General features: G+C 41.5%; 1 protein-coding gene across 7 annotated transcripts in view; it reads left to right on the top strand.

The window, feature by feature from the left end:
* AGTPBP1 (ATP/GTP binding carboxypeptidase 1) overlaps positions 1-16,519 on the top strand; it is a 62,907-nt gene extending 46,388 nt beyond the window's left edge. For all 7 annotated transcript variants that reach the window (XM_083464782.1, XM_083464779.1, XM_083464780.1 and 4 more), the window contains 12 exons: positions 353-436; positions 3,277-3,363; positions 3,446-3,594; positions 4,283-4,370; positions 5,016-5,160; positions 6,256-6,409; positions 6,733-6,913; positions 8,185-8,314; positions 10,189-10,320; positions 11,854-12,030; positions 13,399-13,559; positions 16,193-16,519. In XM_083464782.1, coding sequence (XP_083320908.1) covers positions 353-436; positions 3,277-3,363; positions 3,446-3,594; positions 4,283-4,370; positions 5,016-5,160; positions 6,256-6,409; positions 6,733-6,913; positions 8,185-8,314; positions 10,189-10,320; positions 11,854-12,030; positions 13,399-13,559; positions 16,193-16,370 — 1,666 coding nt within the window. In that variant the 3' untranslated portion in view covers positions 16,371-16,519. The remainder of the gene's footprint in view (positions 1-352; positions 437-3,276; positions 3,364-3,445; positions 3,595-4,282; positions 4,371-5,015; positions 5,161-6,255; positions 6,410-6,732; positions 6,914-8,184; positions 8,315-10,188; positions 10,321-11,853; positions 12,031-13,398; positions 13,560-16,192) is intronic.
* Positions 16,520-18,316: the final 1,797 nt, after the last annotated feature.

Raw genomic sequence — 18,316 nt, 5'->3', positions numbered from 1 at the left:
TTTACTGCAGCTGTAATTGCATGAATTGCTAATATAACTTAATTGTTCTCAAAGCTTAATTAGTTTTAAACTAATAATACTAATTGATATAATAATTGATATCTGATATTATGCACTTTGGAAGGAAAAGGAATCCAACATTTGATCTTGAATCTTTGATGTCTTCTGTACAGGTTGATTCTCTCCATAAGGAAAATAATTGGGATGTGTCTCCCAGATAGATAATCACATTCTATGCAAAATTAAATACCTCATCTGATGGTCTTTCCTTACCTGATGATGTATTTTTAATAACTGGCGTTGTACCTTTTTCATTATGAAACATAAGCTAAGGGCTCTCTCTATTTTATAGGACAAAAATTGCCCAAGATATTGAAAGGCTGATTCATCCTAATGATATCATAGACAGAGTTGTGTATGACCTTGATAATCCCAGGTAGGTTTCACAGGTAAAGTTCCTGTTTTAACTTTCTCTTTTGGTCTGGTTTTCCTTTCGTTTTAAATTAATTTATACATACAGAAAATAAGTAAGAAAATGCAGCTGATGAGAAAATGAGGTTAATGGTAGCCAGTTGCTTTCCTAAACTATTCATATAGTTGTAAAAGTTCTGGGAGTTACCGTATTTTTCGCTCTATAAGACGCACCAGACCACAAGACGCACCTAGTTTTGGGAGGAGGAAAACAAGAAAAAAAATATTCTGAATCTCAGAAGCCAGAACAGCAAGAGGGATTGCTGTGCTGTGAAAGCAGCAATCCCTCTTGCTGTTCTGGCTTCTGGGATAGCTGTGCAGCCTGCATTCGCTCCATAAGACGCACACACATTTCCCCTTACTTTTTAGGAGGGAAAAAGTGAGTCTTATAGAGCAAAAAATACGGTAATTCCTGCTCAGATGAGATGCAGTTATAGCTTAAAATATCAGTTGTAATTGTTTGTATTTAAACAACAATTAAAAGAACCTAAAACTCACTTTATTAATTGGTAAAATAGGTTGATTTGATTTACTATTATATTTACTTCAAGTGGTTTCGAATTTTGTAGCTTCATGTAACCCATTACAGTGGTACCTCGGGATGTGAATGGGATCCATTCCAGAGTCCCGTTTGCATCCCGAACAGAATGTAAGATGTGACGGCACATGCGCGGGTCGCATTTTGCCACTTCCGCGCATGCACGTGATGTCATTTTGACCTTCTGCGCATGTGGCGAAACCCGGAAGTAACGCACTCCGTTAGTTCCGGGTCGCTGCAGAGTGCAATCTGAAAGCACTCAACCTGAAGCGTATTTATCCTGAGGTATGACTGTATGTGCTTCCTTATCTTCTGAGGAACGTCTCTATGCCTGCAATGAAACACTTGTGTGTTGCAGAGTATTCTGGGAAAGTAACTCACCATTGGTCCATGAAATATGAATTGAAAATACTTCCCTAACACCGGCCTATGAATGCACACTGCAGGTCAAGATTGGCATTAGTGAGCAAACTTCTAAAAGTGTGCTTTCTCTACCTCTTACTAGTCTTCTCTTTGACAAACTCCATAAAAGCTTCCAAGTTATTCCACCTTGGAAACTTGAAAAACACCACTTTTAGCCAGTAGAGTAGCAAACTGAAGCAATTAAATAACTTAACGTGTGCCGATTTAACTGCAGGTTTAGATACACATTATACCAAATATTCCCATATTCTTGTTTATATGGAATGTGTTACTCCATTATTTTTTGTCAAGTTAAGAAACTTTTTAAAGAAATCTTATGGGTGATTCCAGCATCACATGAATGGATGTGATGGGATGGGATTTCCCTTTGCGCTCCCTCCCCTCCATAGCTATGCACGTCCCCTCCTGCAGTCTGCTGCAGAGGTCCCCAACATCTGTGTGAGCAGAGGTACATTGCATCAGCAGGTTGACTCCACTGGAAGTCACTCCAAGAGAAACAAAGATTACTCTTAATATTTAAACATCTTCTTAAACATTTTCGTTGGGTTTAAGTAAATCCCTGAGTTAATTGGATATTTTATTTCTGCAAATAGCAGGTACCGTATTTTTCGCTCTATAGGACACACCTTTCCCCCTCCAAAAATGAAGGGGAAATGTGTCTGTGTCCTATGGAGCGAATGCAGGCTTTCGCAGAAGCCTGGAGAGCGAGAGGGGTCGGTGCGCACTGACCCCTCTCGCTCTCCAGGCTTCAGGAAGCAATCTGCAAGCCTTCAGAGCGCGGCAGGAGTGCCTGCCGGGCTCCGAAGGCTTGTGGATAGCAGCCTGCAGCCCGAAGCCCGGGAAGTGCAGCGCTGCGCACCCCAGGCTTCGGGCAACTATCCACAAGCCTTGGGAGCCCGGCGGGGCTTGCGGATAGCAGCAAGCTCCGGGAGCGAAGACGAGGTTGCGCGCAACCTCGCCCCCACTCCCGGACCCGTTCTGGGGGCTGGGGTCGGGGGAAGCTCGGGCTGCCCCCGCCCCAGCCTCGCGGCTAAAAAGGAAGCCAAGACAGCGAGCGGGATCCATCCAGCCTCTCCCGGCTGGAGAGGTTGTGCGTGGCTAAAGAGGAATCCCGCTGGCTGTCTTGGCTTCTTTGATCTTTGGGGCTTGGGGGGGGGGAATAATTTTTTTCTTTATCCCCCCCCCCAAAAAAAAACCCTAGGTGCGCCCTATGGTCCGGTGCGCCCTATAGAGCAAAAAATACGGTATCTGTTTGAGGTTTTTGCAAAACTCTTTGTAAATTCAGTGAGAATAAGATTGGAGAGATGTTATTCCCTGGTGAACACACATCATGGTGGGTTGTGCTACCCTATTGTGTAAGAAGACCAGAAATGTTGGGGGAAAGTAAAATGTATGGCAGTCATGCCCAGCCTCAGATGTTTTGGACTACAACTTCAGTGTGGCCATGTCAACCACATATACTGCCTGGAACTGATGGGAGTTGTAGTCCAAAACATCTGGAAGGCTGGGAAAGACTGCTCTATGACAACTGAGCATTACATAGATACTTCAGTTGATGTTCTTTACCCTAGAATAATCCGACTGATGAGCAACATCAAAACCCCTTTAGGCTCTGCCTTATTGGTTGAATCAGATTCAAAAGAAACCAGGAATATGAAGCCCTGAGTAATTAAAGTCATATAACTAAAAGTGATATTTTTAGCCATCGTAAGGAGGAACTGTTATTATTTATTTTCCATCGCCCTCTTCATTATATGCACCCAGCCATATTTATAGTATAGTATAAAATTGGAATGATAAAAATATATATAACTTTCCTTTCCCTGTAATTTTATTTCTTTAAGCTGTCCAGTGCCAGATGAAGGAGACGTCCTGAAATTTAACTCCAAATTTGAATCGGGAAATTTACGCAAAGTTATTCAGATCAGAAAGTAAGATGTTGTCTTTTGTTTTACTTCGTTTTTAATTTTGAAGCTGTTCTTCATTTTAAGACTTGTTTCTGTTCATCTTTAGAAATGAGTATGATCTCATTCTGAACTCTGACATAAACAGCAATCATTATCACCAGTGGTTTTACTTCGAAGCCAGCGGAATGCGAGCAGGTGTTGCCTACCGATTTAATATAATCAACTGTGAAAAGACAAATAGTCAGTTTAATTATGGTAAGACCTGTTTTTCTTCTCTTATTCAGAAGAAGTGCCTAGGAAGAATGTGGATTTATTCAGTTTTACAAAACCTTCACAGTCCTTTCCCCCCCTAGTGATAAATAAATATATATTTTGAAGGGTTAGATTGTTACGTAGTTTTATCAACTCTCAGCAATCAAAATGAAACTCAAGCTTAGTTGATTATTTATCTTGGCATATTCAGAATGCAGAATGATAACTTTTTAATATATTAGATGGTATTTTCCTTGATTAAAAAGTTAAGTTTTCCTTTAACTCTATGCTCTCTAAACCATGGGTAGGCAAACTAAGGCCCAGGGGCCAGATCCGGCCCAATCGCCTTCTAAATCCAGCCTGTGGACGGTCCGGGAATCAGTGTGTTTTTACATGAGTAGAATGTGTCCTTTTATTTAAAGTGCATCTCTGCATGATTTGTGGGGCCTGCCTGGTGTTTTTACATGAGTGGAATGTGTGCTTTTATTTAAAATGCATCTCTGGGTTATTTGTGGGACATAGGAATTTGTTCATTTCCCCACCCAAAATATAGTCCGGCCCCCCACAAGGGCTGAGGGACAGTGGACCGGCCCCATACTGAAAATGTTTGCTGACCCTTGCTCTAGACAAGTATATTTCTTCACTGAATACATGCAACCATGTTGAATCACGTAATATATTTTGCTTGAAGGTATGCAACCCCTTATGTACTCTGTTCAAGATGCACTAAATGGCAGACCCTGGTGGACTCGTGTAGGAACTGATATTTGTTACTACAAGTGAGTATAACTGTAAATGGAGGAAATAAAACATTGAATTAAATGGGCTGAAAAACTAACTTAACTATATTAGTAATTAACACTGTTTTTAAAGCTAATAATGTTAGAGTATATTGAACTGGTTAGATTAACAGAGGCAATTAGATCACACTAGACAAGAGTTTCAGAAAGCATGGGAAAATGCAGAGAATACTACACAAAACAGCACCCTAAAATACATACCTGGACTTGTTTTGATTATTGTCTGCAGGAGACTTTGTGGATATTTAAGTTATAATTAGAAAAATCTTAATAATTATTCATAAAGGAAGCAGTTTATAAGAAGTAAATAAGGAGGCCAGATACAGGATAAAGGAAGTCTTTTATTTGGTTGTTTGTATTGTTGTATGTTATGCTCACTGTATGTTATGTTCATGTTTAATGTGGGTGGATTTGTGTATTGGGGATGGGAGGTTTGTGTTATGTTGTAAATAAAATTATAATTAAAAATAAAAACTAATAAAAGGAGAATTCAAATTTCAACCTTTGTTAATTTGTACTCAAGGTACTGTAATAGTTGAGTGAGTGATGCGTCTCTGCAGATTATTTACCATAAATTGTAGCATGCACTGCATCTTTAATCTAATTCTAAAATGTTGTTTCTAGGAATCACTTTTCAAGAAGTTCCATTGCAGCCGGTGGCCAAAAGGGAAAATCCTACTACACAATTACCTTCACTGTCAGTTTCCAGCATAAGGATGATGTTTGTTACTTTGCTTACCATTACCCATATACTTACTCAGCTTTAATGGTGAGTTAATTTGAGCTTATGGGAGTTAATTTGAGCTTATGGGACGCTTATGGGACGCAGGTGGCACTGTGGGTTAAACCACAGAGCCTAGGACTTGCTGATTGGAAGGTCGGCGGTTCGAATCCCCACAACGGGGTGAGCTCCCGTTGCTCGGTCCTTGCTCCTGCCAACCTAGCAGTTCGAAAGCACGTCAAAGTGCAAGTAGATAAATAGGTACTGCTCCAGCGGGAAGGTAAACGGCGTTTCTGTGCGCTGCTCTGGTTCGCCAGAAGCGGCTTAGTCATGCTGGCCACATGACCCGGAAGCTGTACGCCGGCTCCCTCGGCCAATAAAGTGAGATGAGCACTGCAACCCCAGAGTCGGTCACGACTGGACCTAATGGTCAGGGGTCCCTTTACGTTTACCTTTAATTTGAGCTTAGGTAGAGGCATAATTTGTTTATGCACATTTTTACTTTAACGATTTCAAGTATTTTAACTACATGGCTCGATAGTGGTCACAAAAATAGCTAGATGCAAAAGCACTTTCTGTTTGAAAACAGCTGAAATGTTCATACATAAAGTTTAGGAAAGTAAAAATTTATTTTTTACAAGTAAAGCTCCTGTAAACTAATGCAGTAAAAAGTTTAGCATTAATTCTGAATAACCAGGACTTTGCAGATGTAGAGCACAACATTGGCTCTAGTTGATTTGTTTCAGCTGTAGGCCATAGCAATGCAGATTAGAGACGGGGTTTGACAAAATGATGTTGGTACAAAAATAATAAATGTAAACTTTAATGCATTCAGTTTGCAAGAGGTTACGGTCCATAAATGTAGGAATACATATAACACTTTACAGATGCCAAAAAAAGGTATGGTGGCCTCTGATAACAGAGGAAGCAGTTTTCTGCCGGGCGGGGGGGCGGTCTTCAGAAAAACTCTGTTTTGAAATAAAACTGCATTGTTTTACAAGTATACTGGTGGAGAACAGTTCTAGAACTGCTGCTGGCTCCTGCTGTCTTTTAAGCACAGGAAAAGCTAAACCTGTAGTTATGGTAAAATATGAAAGAAACCCTGCCTGTAGGCTTACAGTCTTAATTCTTTTTGTCATGAAGATGCATCTCAAAAAACTGGACTCCACACACAATCCTCAGCAGATATATTTTCGACAAGACGTTTTGTGTGAGACACTCTCTGGAAACAGCTGTCCCATAGTAACTATAACCGCCATGCCGGAGTCAGATTACTATGAACATATCTGTCAGTTCAGTAAGTACAACGTTTTTCTCCTTTTTCACTGAGAATTTATATCTATATTTGTTTTTCTGAATGCAGGCTGCTTTGTAAAAGATACGTGAATTGCATATAGATGTTCTGGAAAGCGTAATTTGTGGGCCTAATTAAACATGCCAGGCAGCCACATCTACCTGTTCAACACTTTATGCCATATGTATATTCTACTTTAATGAATTCAAGTTCTTTAATTACATTCATTTCATGTTCTAGTTCATATGTGTCAATTCGTAATAAGCAAGCTGCTGTGACTTGTGATTGTATCATGCTATTTTGCTTGTGCTGTGTTTATTTTTTAGGAAACCGTCCTTATATTTTCTTATGTGCTCGTGTTCATCCCGGAGAGACTAACGCAAGCTGGGTTATGAAGGGAACTTTGGAATATCTCATGAGTAATACTCCTGCTGCCCAAAGTTTACGAGAATCCTATATTTTTAAAATTGTACCAATGCTTAATCCTGATGGGGTCATTAATGGAAAGTAAGTTTTTAAGTGTATTCAGCAGCAAAGATAATGCTTCTTAGGCACTTCCAAACCAAGTTTAGGCCGTGGACTTTCTGTCCTTTTGCCGCAATATTCAATGAACAGCGCAATGAAAACGTCAGCCCAGTATGCAGCAGCTGTGAACTCCATGTTAGGGATCAGTAAAAAGCGATAAAAATTAATATCAGAATAACTTTATACAAATCCATGGTGTGGCCACACTTGGAATATAGTGCACAGTTCTGGCTGTCCCGCCTCAAAAAGGATATTGTAGAGCTAGAAAAAGTCAGAAAAGGGCAACCAAAATTATCAGAGGCTGGAGCAACTGGCTTATAAGGAAAGATTACAGCATTTGGGGTTACTTGCCTTTTTTCTAAACTAAATGAGAACATGATTGATGTGTGTAAAATTATCCATTGTGTGGGAAAAGTATACAGTGGTACCTCTGGATGCGAACGGGATCCGTTCCAGAGCCCCGTTCACATCCTGAAGAGAACACAACCAGCGCATGCGCGGGTCGCAATTTGCCGCTTCTGCGCATTCGTGTGACGTCATTTTGAGCGTCTGCACATGCGCGAGCGGCAAAACCCAGAAGGTAACGCATTATTGGAACGCGTTACTTCCGGGTCGCCGCAGAGCGCAACCCAAAAACGCTCAACCTGAAGCAACTTTAACCCGAGGTATGACTGTATAGGCTTTTTCCTGTCATAACACTAGAACTCGGCGTCTTCCAGTGAAGCTGAAATGTGGGTGACAGGGGTGCCCACTTGAATAAAATATTGGGGGGGCCCAAGGTAAGCCCTGCCCCACATAATAATTCACATGAAGTGGTGCATAAACACCGTTTGAATGGTTATGCCCATCAGCTTGGGGGGCAGTGCCCTCAAAAAAATTGGGGGGGGGGGAGGAAAGGCACCTTGGCCTCTAAGAGTTTGCTCTTATGGGGGGAAATTCAGGACAGACAAAAGTAAGCACTTTTTCATGCAGCACATAGCTAAACTGTGGAATTTACTATCACAAAATGTAATAATTCCCACCAGTTTAGACAAATGCTGGATACAAGCAGGCTAGCTTTCTAATACCATGATTGATTTTCACTGAACTGGTTTTTAAAAAAATCAAACGGTTAAAACAAGACTTTAAAGACTTCTTTGTCTTAATAAAATTGCACAAAATAGCCACATAAGTTGTCTCACAGACTTACTTGGAGGGGGAAACATTTTTGCTTGGGACAGTAAGAACTTACTGAGATTGTCTTTCTCCTGTAGTCATCGCTGTTCTTTAAGCGGAGAGGACTTGAACAGACAATGGCAAAACCCCAACCTAGATCTGCACCCCACCATTTATCATGCCAAAGGCCTGCTGCAGTATTTGGCTACCATAAAACGTTTGCCCCTGGTAAGTGTTCGTATCCGTGTGCTCACCCAGTTCACTCTCCTGAAGTAAAAGCATCGGAAGTCATTCTGGCATTGCATGAAAATGCCCCTTCCTCTCCCAAAATATATGAAATCTGCGAGGGAACTCTTTTCACAGATGTTTCTCCTCAGCAACTTCCACAGTTCTACCTCCACAGATCCCATGCTCTGCTTTTAAATGTGGTCAGTATTATTAGCAGCCATAGACAGATGAGACTCTTCATGTGGTTTTCTGTAGGTGTGGCTTTCTGTAGATCAGGAGTGACTAACTGTTGTTGGTCCAACAGCCATATTGACGCTTTGCCACCACCCCCGCAGGCCTCATGTCAGTTGTGTGTGTGGCCAGTGTGTGTGCATGCATGCATGTGCATACGTAGACATGCAGCTGCACAGTACTGTTTGCTATGCATAGGTCATTCGTAAAGGTAAAGGTTAAGTCTAGTCATGAATGACTCTGGGGTTGCGGCGCTCATCTCGCTTTACTGGCCGAGGGAGCCGACCTTTGTCCGCAAACAGTTTTTCCGGGTCATGTGGCCAGCATAACTAAGCCGCTTCTGGCGAAACCAGAGCAGCGCACGGAAAGTCCATTTACCTTCCCGCCGGAGTGGTACCTATTTATCTACTTGCACTTTGACGTGCTTTCAAACTGCTAGGTGGGCAGGAGCTGGAACCGAGCAACGGGAGCTCACTCCATTGTGGGGATTTGAACCACTGACCTTCTGATTAGCAAGCCCAAGAGGCTCAGTGGTTTAGACCACAGCGCCACCCGTGTCCCAACAGAGGTCAATCTAGGCAACATAAAAAGCAGCATTTATCCCTACTCCAGCATTGGATATGTGTGGAAATATTGCATTTCCCTCTCAAAAAGCAAGCAGGTTTTACCCCAAATCTTAGTGCTGTGGTGTTTCATGCTAAGATCAAAGGTCTCTCTTTAGAGAAAATATTTGAAGAGCAGGCAGAGGAAATTAGACTTCAGGATACCAGGATGTTTGTATGTGAATGGAGGCAGAATGTTGGTGAAAAGGGAAAGACATGAATGCTTCTGTTACATTTAGTTGGGCTAATTTTTGTTCTTCCTTTTTTACATAGTTGAACCATCTGAGAGAATGTAAAGAGGTTTTGGGCTACTTCTCAGGATTTGTTACTTGATTTCATTGTTATGTAAAGTGACTTTTAACAATACTTAATTCCATTTCATTCATTTCTTTTTTATGTTATGTTTCCTTCTCTCTTTTTTAAATCAAAAGTTCTAAGCCAAACTTCACACTTTTGTCCTTGTTCATATGTAATAGTCCTGATCTGATAAAACATTGTGTGTTCCATCTTAGCCCTTCCCTGTTGCACAACCAAACTGGGAATCTGTGACTAAGAGTTCCTGATTAAAAGCAGGATCTGATTCTGGTTTCATATCCTCATTTGGAGGGAACATTTTAATAACGATTTCCCAGTTCAAGCATCACAAGAAACTGGTTTAAGAAACAGATAGATTCACTGAAGCTGCTTATGTGAGGGAAGGCAGGAGCATACAGTTAGCTCCTGAGCCAATAAACCATAATTTATTAGCCTGGGATCATTACATCAGAACGTGGCCTTTGACTCCTTGAAGAAATGGGATTCATTACAGAGTAATAAAAGACAGCACAGAAATTGAACAAACGGTATATAATTGATGAGCTGGAATATTTGTGAAAAATCTCTGCCCCCAGTTAATTTATAATTGTTATAATTTGGCTATTATTGGGGGAATATTTGAAAACTAATAAAAAATTACTTACAAAAAAAGACAATATCTCTGCCCTACTACAGATACAAGAAAGTTGCATCTTTTATAACTTTTGAAAACTTTATTTCTCCTAGGTTTTTTGTGATTACCATGGTCATTCTCGCAAGAAAAACGTATTTATGTATGGCTGCAGCATCAAGGAAACCATGTGGCACACTAATCTTAGTGCTGCTTCTTGCGATGTGGTTGAAGACCTTGGCTATAGGGTGAGTTGTTGCTTTAAAAATCCAAACAAGGCCACAACAGATTCATAATTTCTATTTCTATTTATATTGTCTAATCCTCAAGTGATAACACTGCCAGTAGTATGCCAGTAGTATTTTGCCCAGAGGAGATCCATTGAAATTGAAAGACCTGAGTTAGTCATATCCACAAATTCCAGTGGGTCTACTCAATGAGCTTTGACTAACATGAATACAACCCACTGTTCTGGAAAATTTAACTATCTGGTTTTTAATTAGTGAAGTGAACATAAAACAGCTTCCTTAAAAAATCCAGTAAAATTTCATGTAAGAAACTATTAAAACATTGGGGATAGATAGATAAATATTCTATATATTGTTGATATGCATCATATGTAAATATATTTTAATTAATTTTCCCTGTCTGTTCATTCTACGGCTATAGCCTAAAACCCCAATAATATATTATTACTGTACTAAGGAGAATGCTTTAATAAAGTTTTGTGATGACAGCAGAATTATAAAGGATAAAGAATAGAAGTATATTTTTATTAATATTTTTTATTGCTTTTCCAATAAAAACAGCCAATCAACATATCTAAATCATAATCCAATTAAAAATAATAAACTAAAATTAAAAAAATAATTGTAATCCAAATTGTAATTATTAATTTTTCCGGGCTCCCCATAGTCTGGATCTCTGAAGCATATCTCCAAATCTTCGTTCCTGCCTCTTCTCATTGTTTTCATATTTTCCGCCTTAAGAATAGAAGTATATTTCTAATACAATTGTAGAAGAATTGGCAAGCCAGATCCTCAACAGTTTGGACAAGTCTCATGAGGCTAGAAGCTCCTTCCCCTCCATTCTACATCTGGTATCACTGCAGTGGGATATAAAATCACAGCCACAACCCACACGCTGGATTGTATCTCATACTGCTGTTCCTCACATAGTGGACTTCCATTTGGTTGTACAAACTGTATAAATAGGGAATGCCCTGCTTTTTCTTTCTTTTTAATAGCTGGGTGGTATTCTCATGAGTGTCCACTACATCACAAAAGTTCCTCTCATTTTTTGTGTAGTTTTCCCTGACTCTGGCTACTTTTAGGCATACGGTGAGAACTTTTTTTTATTCTGCCAAGTCTTCGTGGTGTAATATTTTTTCTGCTAACCATCCTGCTGTTTTATTACGGTCGTTTTCTGTGTTTGTATTGGTACTTTAAGTGGCACTTTTTGCTGCTGTTATATTTCGTGTTGTTATACTTATATATTTGGTAACTTCCCTGGGCTTGCTTTTGGGGGGGGAAAGGTGGGGTATAAATTGGTTGAAATAAATTATTGGAATGCATCCTTCTTCTAGCCTTAATTTTTTATTTATTTGTATCTAAATAATATGTAGCCTGAAATCCACAGGAATTCAGTTCCGGTTATATACTTTTTCACATATTGAAAGTGGACCAAGTAACGCACCTTTTAATATTCAGTGGTTTCTTGACATTGTACCTGCTAAACTTTTTAACGGTTTCAGACTGCTGTTAAATACTTCCTTCCTCTAGACCCTTCCAAAGATTCTGAGTCAGACAGCGCCAGCATTCTGCATGAGCAGCTGCAGTTTTGTGGTAGAGAAGTCCAAGGAATCTACAGCACGTGTTGTTGTTTGGAGAGAAATAGGCGTTCAGAGGAGTTACACCATGGAAAGCACATTATGTGGATGTGACCAGGGGAAGTACAAGGTAAAAAATAAAACTGAATTGTAAAAATGGCATCTGTATATTTAATGAGTCTGAAAAAGTAATCTTGTGCATTGCCTGGATTCTCTTTAGAGGAACGCTTTGAAATATGTACAGTGGTGCCTCGCAAGATGAAATTAATCCGTTCCGCGAGTCTCTTCGTCTAGCGGTTTTTTCGTCTTGCAAAGCAACCCTATTAGCGGCTTAGCGGATTAGCGCTATTAGCGGTTTAGCGGCTATTAAAGGCTTAGCGGCTTAGCGGCTAAAAGGCTATTAGCGGCTTAGCGGCTTAGAAAAAGGGGGGGAGCGAAAAAAATCGCAAGACTCGCAAGATGTTTTTGTCTTGCGAAGCAAGCCCATAGGGAAATTCGTCTTGCGAAGCACATCGAAAAATGGAAAACCCTTTCGTCTAGTGGGTTTTTCGTCTTGTGGGGCACCACTGTATTATCCAAGGGCCAAACCACATATTAGGGTAAACAAACATTTTTTAAAAATGGTTCAGCCTGGCCACTTTCTTTAAAAAGGGGGGTGGAAAGGAAAAATCTGTCAGGTCTCAATCTGGGACATGCCACTGATCTGGATTGTGTCCCTGCAAAGGTTTTCTGCCAAAAACTGCCCCTAACCATGCCTGTAATTTGTCCCTGAATGCGCTTTGCAGTAAGCAATACCTTTGGGGGTTAATAGCAGAGGAGATTTTAAAGCAAATAATAGACCAGAAGCATGTTCAGAATAAAAGGGACGTGGGTGGCGCTGCGGGTTAAACCACAGAGCCTAGGACTTGCTGATCAGAAGGTCAGCGGTTCAAATCCCCGCGACGGGGTGAGCTCCAGTTCCTCGGTCCCTGCTCCTGCCAACCTAGCAATTCAAAAGCACGTCAAAGTGCAAGCAGATAAATAGGTACCGCTCCGGCGGGAAGGTAAATGGCATTTCCGTGTGCTGCTCTGGTTCACCAGAAGCGGCTTAGTCATGCTGGCCACATGAACTGGAAGCTGTACACCAGCTCCCTTGGCCAATAAAGCGAGATGAGCACCGCAACCCCAGAGTCGGCCACGACTGGATCTAATGGTCAGGGGTCCCTTTACCTTTCTGTTCAGAATGGTGTCCCGCAAATGCTTTTTTTTCAAAATAAAGTGGCCAGTTTAGCCTACTTTTTGAATGGCATGTTTATCATAGCTTGTACTCTGGACCCCAAACACATCTCATAAAGATATAAACTTTGGGGATCATCCGGTTTTGCATTTATTGCTTTAATACTTTAATTAGCTGGTCTTGCATCTCTTCATAAGACAAACTGTGCCAGGAGTTATTTTTAGCAATAGCATCAGACATAATTAAACTAACCACTCAGTGAATATGTTGTTCTCTAATTAGGGCTTACAAATTGGGACCCGTGAACTCGAAGAGATGGGAGCCAAGTTCTGTTCTGGTTTATTGCGTTTGAAAAGGTTGACATCGCCACTAGAATACAACCTGCCATCTACGCTCTTTGACATTGAAAATGAATTGATTGAATCCAATTGTAAAGTGACAAGGTAGTACGAGCTTAAAATGTTGTTGTACTAAATGTTTATTTGTTTCAGAATACTTAAATTCCACTTGTGAAGTTGTTTTCAAGAGATTCTTACAATAAAACAATACATTCAAATCTGGTAACAGGAAGAGGAATACCGTGGTGACCCTGTGGTGCCAGGTTTATGCAGCTAACATTTCCTTCTTTCATTCTTGCCCTTCCTGGTGTTGCCCCTCTGCCTCCGCCTATGAGACTGCAGACATCACTGATGATCTGAGAGACAAGGGATAGTGGATGGAGCAGCTGGGTCTCATCCAGTCCATGATGGAGGCAAGTCTTCTCTTGCCAGGCAACAGTTCTCAGTGATGTCCTCTAGATAAAATAATAATATGAAACAGTTGGAGGCGGGGAATTTAAAATGTAGTAACTACAGCAGAAGGTAGATTTCAGTGCAAATTTGGGGTGTGTGTGTCTGTAAAACAGATGGAGAAAGAAAAGCAATGCCCAACACATGTCCAAATCAATTTTTCTACGTGTGCATGTAAAGAACAGTCTGCATCCGTAACCTGGGTTGCTGAATCTGGATCAGGATTTCTGTGTAAAGAACACAATTTCAGACAGACATTTTGTAGTATGTACCTTTCTCAGCTCTTTAATCATTTTAACACCTAAAATGAAAGGGCCAGCTTCCTTTCAGAGGTACGTTTCAAATTATCTTTGTTGGATAGCTTTTGAGATTGATTTTTGGTAGAGTCTAGTGGCTCATTTCACTGCTAGAATTGATAGTGGGCAAAGATTCTCATGGCCTGGGAAATGGTGAGATTTCCCTTTTGTCGTCAGACATGTGAAGACGCTTCCCTTTCCCCACTGTCTGTGGTTTCACTCACCTACTGTGCTGTCACAGTGAAGTGATGCACTGCTTTCATTTCTGTTGTCTTTGTGTGATGCACTTTAATCGGTTTTATATGAAAGTTGACCTGACTTGCTCTGCAAAAATGTTTCAGGGGGGGGGGAGGGTAAAGCTTCAGTGAAGAAACTTGTCTTGTAGAAAATGTCCTCCTGATTGAATCTCCCCAACCTGTTTCCTTAGGAGACCACATTGACACCCATTGCTTATTTTTCTTTACTTGACTTCATTTTAATAAAAACACATTGAAATCTCAGTAATCTTGGAATAACTTTTGTTATAAACATTAGCCTCAGTTATGTTACTGTAGAAATTACTTTTCTATTTTTAGTTTGTTTTTTCATTCTGTGGCTCTGACAAACTAGTTGGTGCAGTTCGGCATGCTGTGAAAGGGACAGTTATCCAGTGTATAAAAATGCCCTATTCTGGTGTCTGCCTAAAAATGTGTTGATGGAGGAGCGGGGAGGCATGACTGGCCCCCACATTCCCATCACTGCTGGCTGCAGCCTTGGATTCTTTGCATCTCCAGCTGAATGCGCTTGGGATCCTTCCTGCAATTGGGAGCCCTGATCACGCAGATCTCTGTTCCCAGGAGGCTTCAAGAGAACATGCAAGAATCCTCCTTCAGACCTTCCTTTCAGTGCGCATTGTCATAGGGGGAGCCACCAGGGCTGATCCATGCAGAGAGGATAGAGAGAATGCATATGGCCTTTTGCCACACAGGCTTTCATGTTTCTGGGTCTATGTGTTGCGTGTTTTGAAAATTCAGAGTTCAGAATGTTTTGTTAATATAAGATTCATATTTATTGATGAAGGGCTTAGTAAGATGTTGTTGCTGCTGCCAATTTTGGGGAAGAATGCATCTCCTATATAACATTTGGCACTCAATGATACATAGCTGTCAACCGTCCCTTATTTGGTGGGAAACTCCCTTATCCCAGCGCCGTGTCCCGCTGCTGTCCTGGATTGATGATGTCCCTTAAATTTCCCGGGTTTCATGCTTGCCCGGCTCGGGAGGGAAGCAGCAGCTCGGGGTCCTCCGCTTCGAGAGAGCGAGAGAGAGTGTGCGCACGAGCTGCCGCGTCTCCGTCTCACCCTTTTCCCCCTCGGGGGTGCGTCGTGAGGAGACGGGTGGCGGCGGGCAGGCAGGCAGCCCCTCTCTTGCGAGGCTTCCGCCGCGCTGCCAGGGGAAGCCAGAGGTGGCAGCGGCGGCAGCGGCCTGAGGGAGGAGGAAGGGGAGGGGATGGGGAGGGACGTAGAAGGGCGGTGCTTCAGCGGCCGCTGCAGCGCCGCAACCACCTCATGCCGGGCTTGCGGGCGGCGTGGGCGAGAGTCTCCCTCCCTCCCTCTCGGGCGGGGAAGGGCCGATGGAACTCATAAGATAAGCAAAATCCCTTATTTTGGCTGCTGAACCCTTATTTTCGAGGCTGCTGGTCCCTTATTTTCAAATCTGTAAGTTGACAGCTATGCAATGATAGAATGAATGGGTATAGTTATCATAATAAAAAAATTCCTTCCAGTAGCACCTTAAAAACCAACTAAGTTAGTTCTTGGTATGAGCTTTCGTGTGCATGCACACTTCTTCAGATACCATGATATAGTTATCATGTTATTGGTCCAGAGCCTCTTGGCCACATTTTAGAAAAACTAGTTAGTTTTTTCATTGCGTTAAATATGTTTATGCTGGGAAGCTGCTTCACTTGAGCATAATAGACGATAAGCCTCCTCTCCTGGTGTTCTTGCTGCAGCCCCACTACGTACGTTCTGGAAGAAGACGAACCTCGCTTTCTTGAAGAAGTGGATTATAGTGCAGAGAGCAATGATGAGCCGGATGTTGAGTTGGCCAATAATGCTGGTGACTATGAGCCCATTCTCCAAGAAGAAGGACATTCTGACTCTGAAATTACAAGGACGCATTTGCCTTGAGACATCCTTGGAGCACAAAGAAGAAATTAAATACTCTGGATTGATTATGGAAGATGGACACGGAGGGGTATTTAATCCTGAGATTTTGCTCGAGCAGATTAACCGCAGTCAGTCCAGTTCAAAAACAATAAATGTCTCTGGCTTTTAAATGAGTTGACACTTGTTTTATTTAAAGAATTTAGTTCTTATCCTGAGCACTGAGCTTTATCACTTGATTGCCTGTTAAATATTGTTGCATGGCTATTTGTGTTCATCCCTATAATTACCAAAAAAATTAAGTAAGAAGTTATTGGTGTTTCAGAAGGCAGCAGCTACACTTTATTCCTTGCGATGTTGACTTCTGAGCTGGTTTCTGAAACTCACATAAACAGAGCTTTGTTGGTTTTGTGTGTGTTTGTGCGGACATTTCCCCCTCCATATTTTGCTGTTTGTGTTTAACACAGCGCAGGGCTCGCTCTGCAGTAGTTTGTTTTGCACTTAACTGAGAAAAAAAACCGGATGTACTGAGTGATGTATATCTTGAGCCTTAAATAAAATGTGATTACATGATTTTATGATCTGAATATCTAATTCAGAAAATATTTGTGTTTTGCACAGTAATTCCTTTTGCCAGGCAAAGGCTTTGATAGTCTTTGTAAAAACACATCCATCTATGTCTGTACTATACCACTTCATACAACAAGTAGGAGCTCACACGGTTGCAAGCTTCTCCATATAAAAACAGTTACTGAGCATAGGAAATCACCATGGAAAACAGGCAGGAGTCTAGTTACAGATAGGTAGCCGTGTTGGTCTGCCATAGTCAAAATAAAAAAATTCCTTCCAGTAGCACCTTAAAGACCAACTAAGTTAGTTCTTGGTATGAGCTTTCGTGTGCATGCACACTTCTTCAGATACTGCACACGAAAGCTCATACCAAGAACTAACTTAGTTGGTTTTTAAGGTGCTACTGGAAGGAATTTTTTTTATTTTGAGGCAGGAGTCTGTTCTTCATGGCATAGCATTCTATGTGCAGCAATTTGGTGTGTGTTTTTTTAATGGAGGAGCTTTCTGTCGTGTGCCTCTCCCCCACTTGTAGATTGAAGTGGTATAGTCCAGACATACAGTTGCCATCTCACCTGCTTTTTATGAGAACTAAGCCTTCCAGGAGTTATATATTTTATATATGCATTCATAACCTTCCTCCTGAAGTAAATATGAAACTTGGGGGAAACCTGTTTTATTAGTAAGTATAAACTTTAATTGTATGTATATTTAGTGACAGATACCAATAACATGGTTGTATTCAATTAAATCATCCCATTCATGAAAAGACTTCCCCTCCCTCTCTTCTCCCTGTGCCCCCCCCAATATGTGGGTTTGGAAGAACCCACAGAACAGATTTAGAGAGCACACGGGGAAGGGGGGAAGGTATGCTGTGAAAGAGGAGGTCCTTGTACAAATGGGGCAATGTTGCTGGACACATGCCTTAGTCCTGCCCCCCATTTAACATGCCCATAGCTAAAATAAATTGTGTGTGCCCTGGATGCATCACTTGTACTTCTCAGTTCTGCACATGTACTCCTAGAGGGATAGCGGTGTCCATTTGGAATGGAGTTTCCAGATGCATACAGTGGTGCCTCGCAAGACGAAAAGAATCCGTTCCGTGATTCTCTTCGTCTAGCGGTTTTTTCGTCTTGCGAAGCAAGCCCATTGACGGATTAGAGGATTAGCGCTATTAGCGGCTTTTAGCAGCTTATCAGCTTATCGGATCAGCTGATAAGCGGCTTAGCGGCTTAGAAAAAGGGGGGGAGGAAAAACCCCCCGCAGGAACTCGCAGGACATTTTCGTCTTGCGAAGCAAGCCCATAGGAGATTCGTTTTGCGAAGCACCTCCAAAACGGAAAACTCTTTCATCTAGCGAGTTTTCCGTCTTGCGAGGCATTTGTCTTGCGGGGCACCACTGTA

The sequence above is a fragment of the Podarcis liolepis genome (genome assembly GCF_965112155.1).
Source record: "Podarcis liolepis genome assembly, chromosome: 11".
NCBI classification, from domain to species: Eukaryota; Metazoa; Chordata; class Lepidosauria; order Squamata; family Lacertidae; genus Podarcis; species Podarcis liolepis.
The sequence above is the reverse complement of the archived record's forward strand: the minus strand, read 5'-3'. Positions and strand labels throughout refer to the sequence as shown.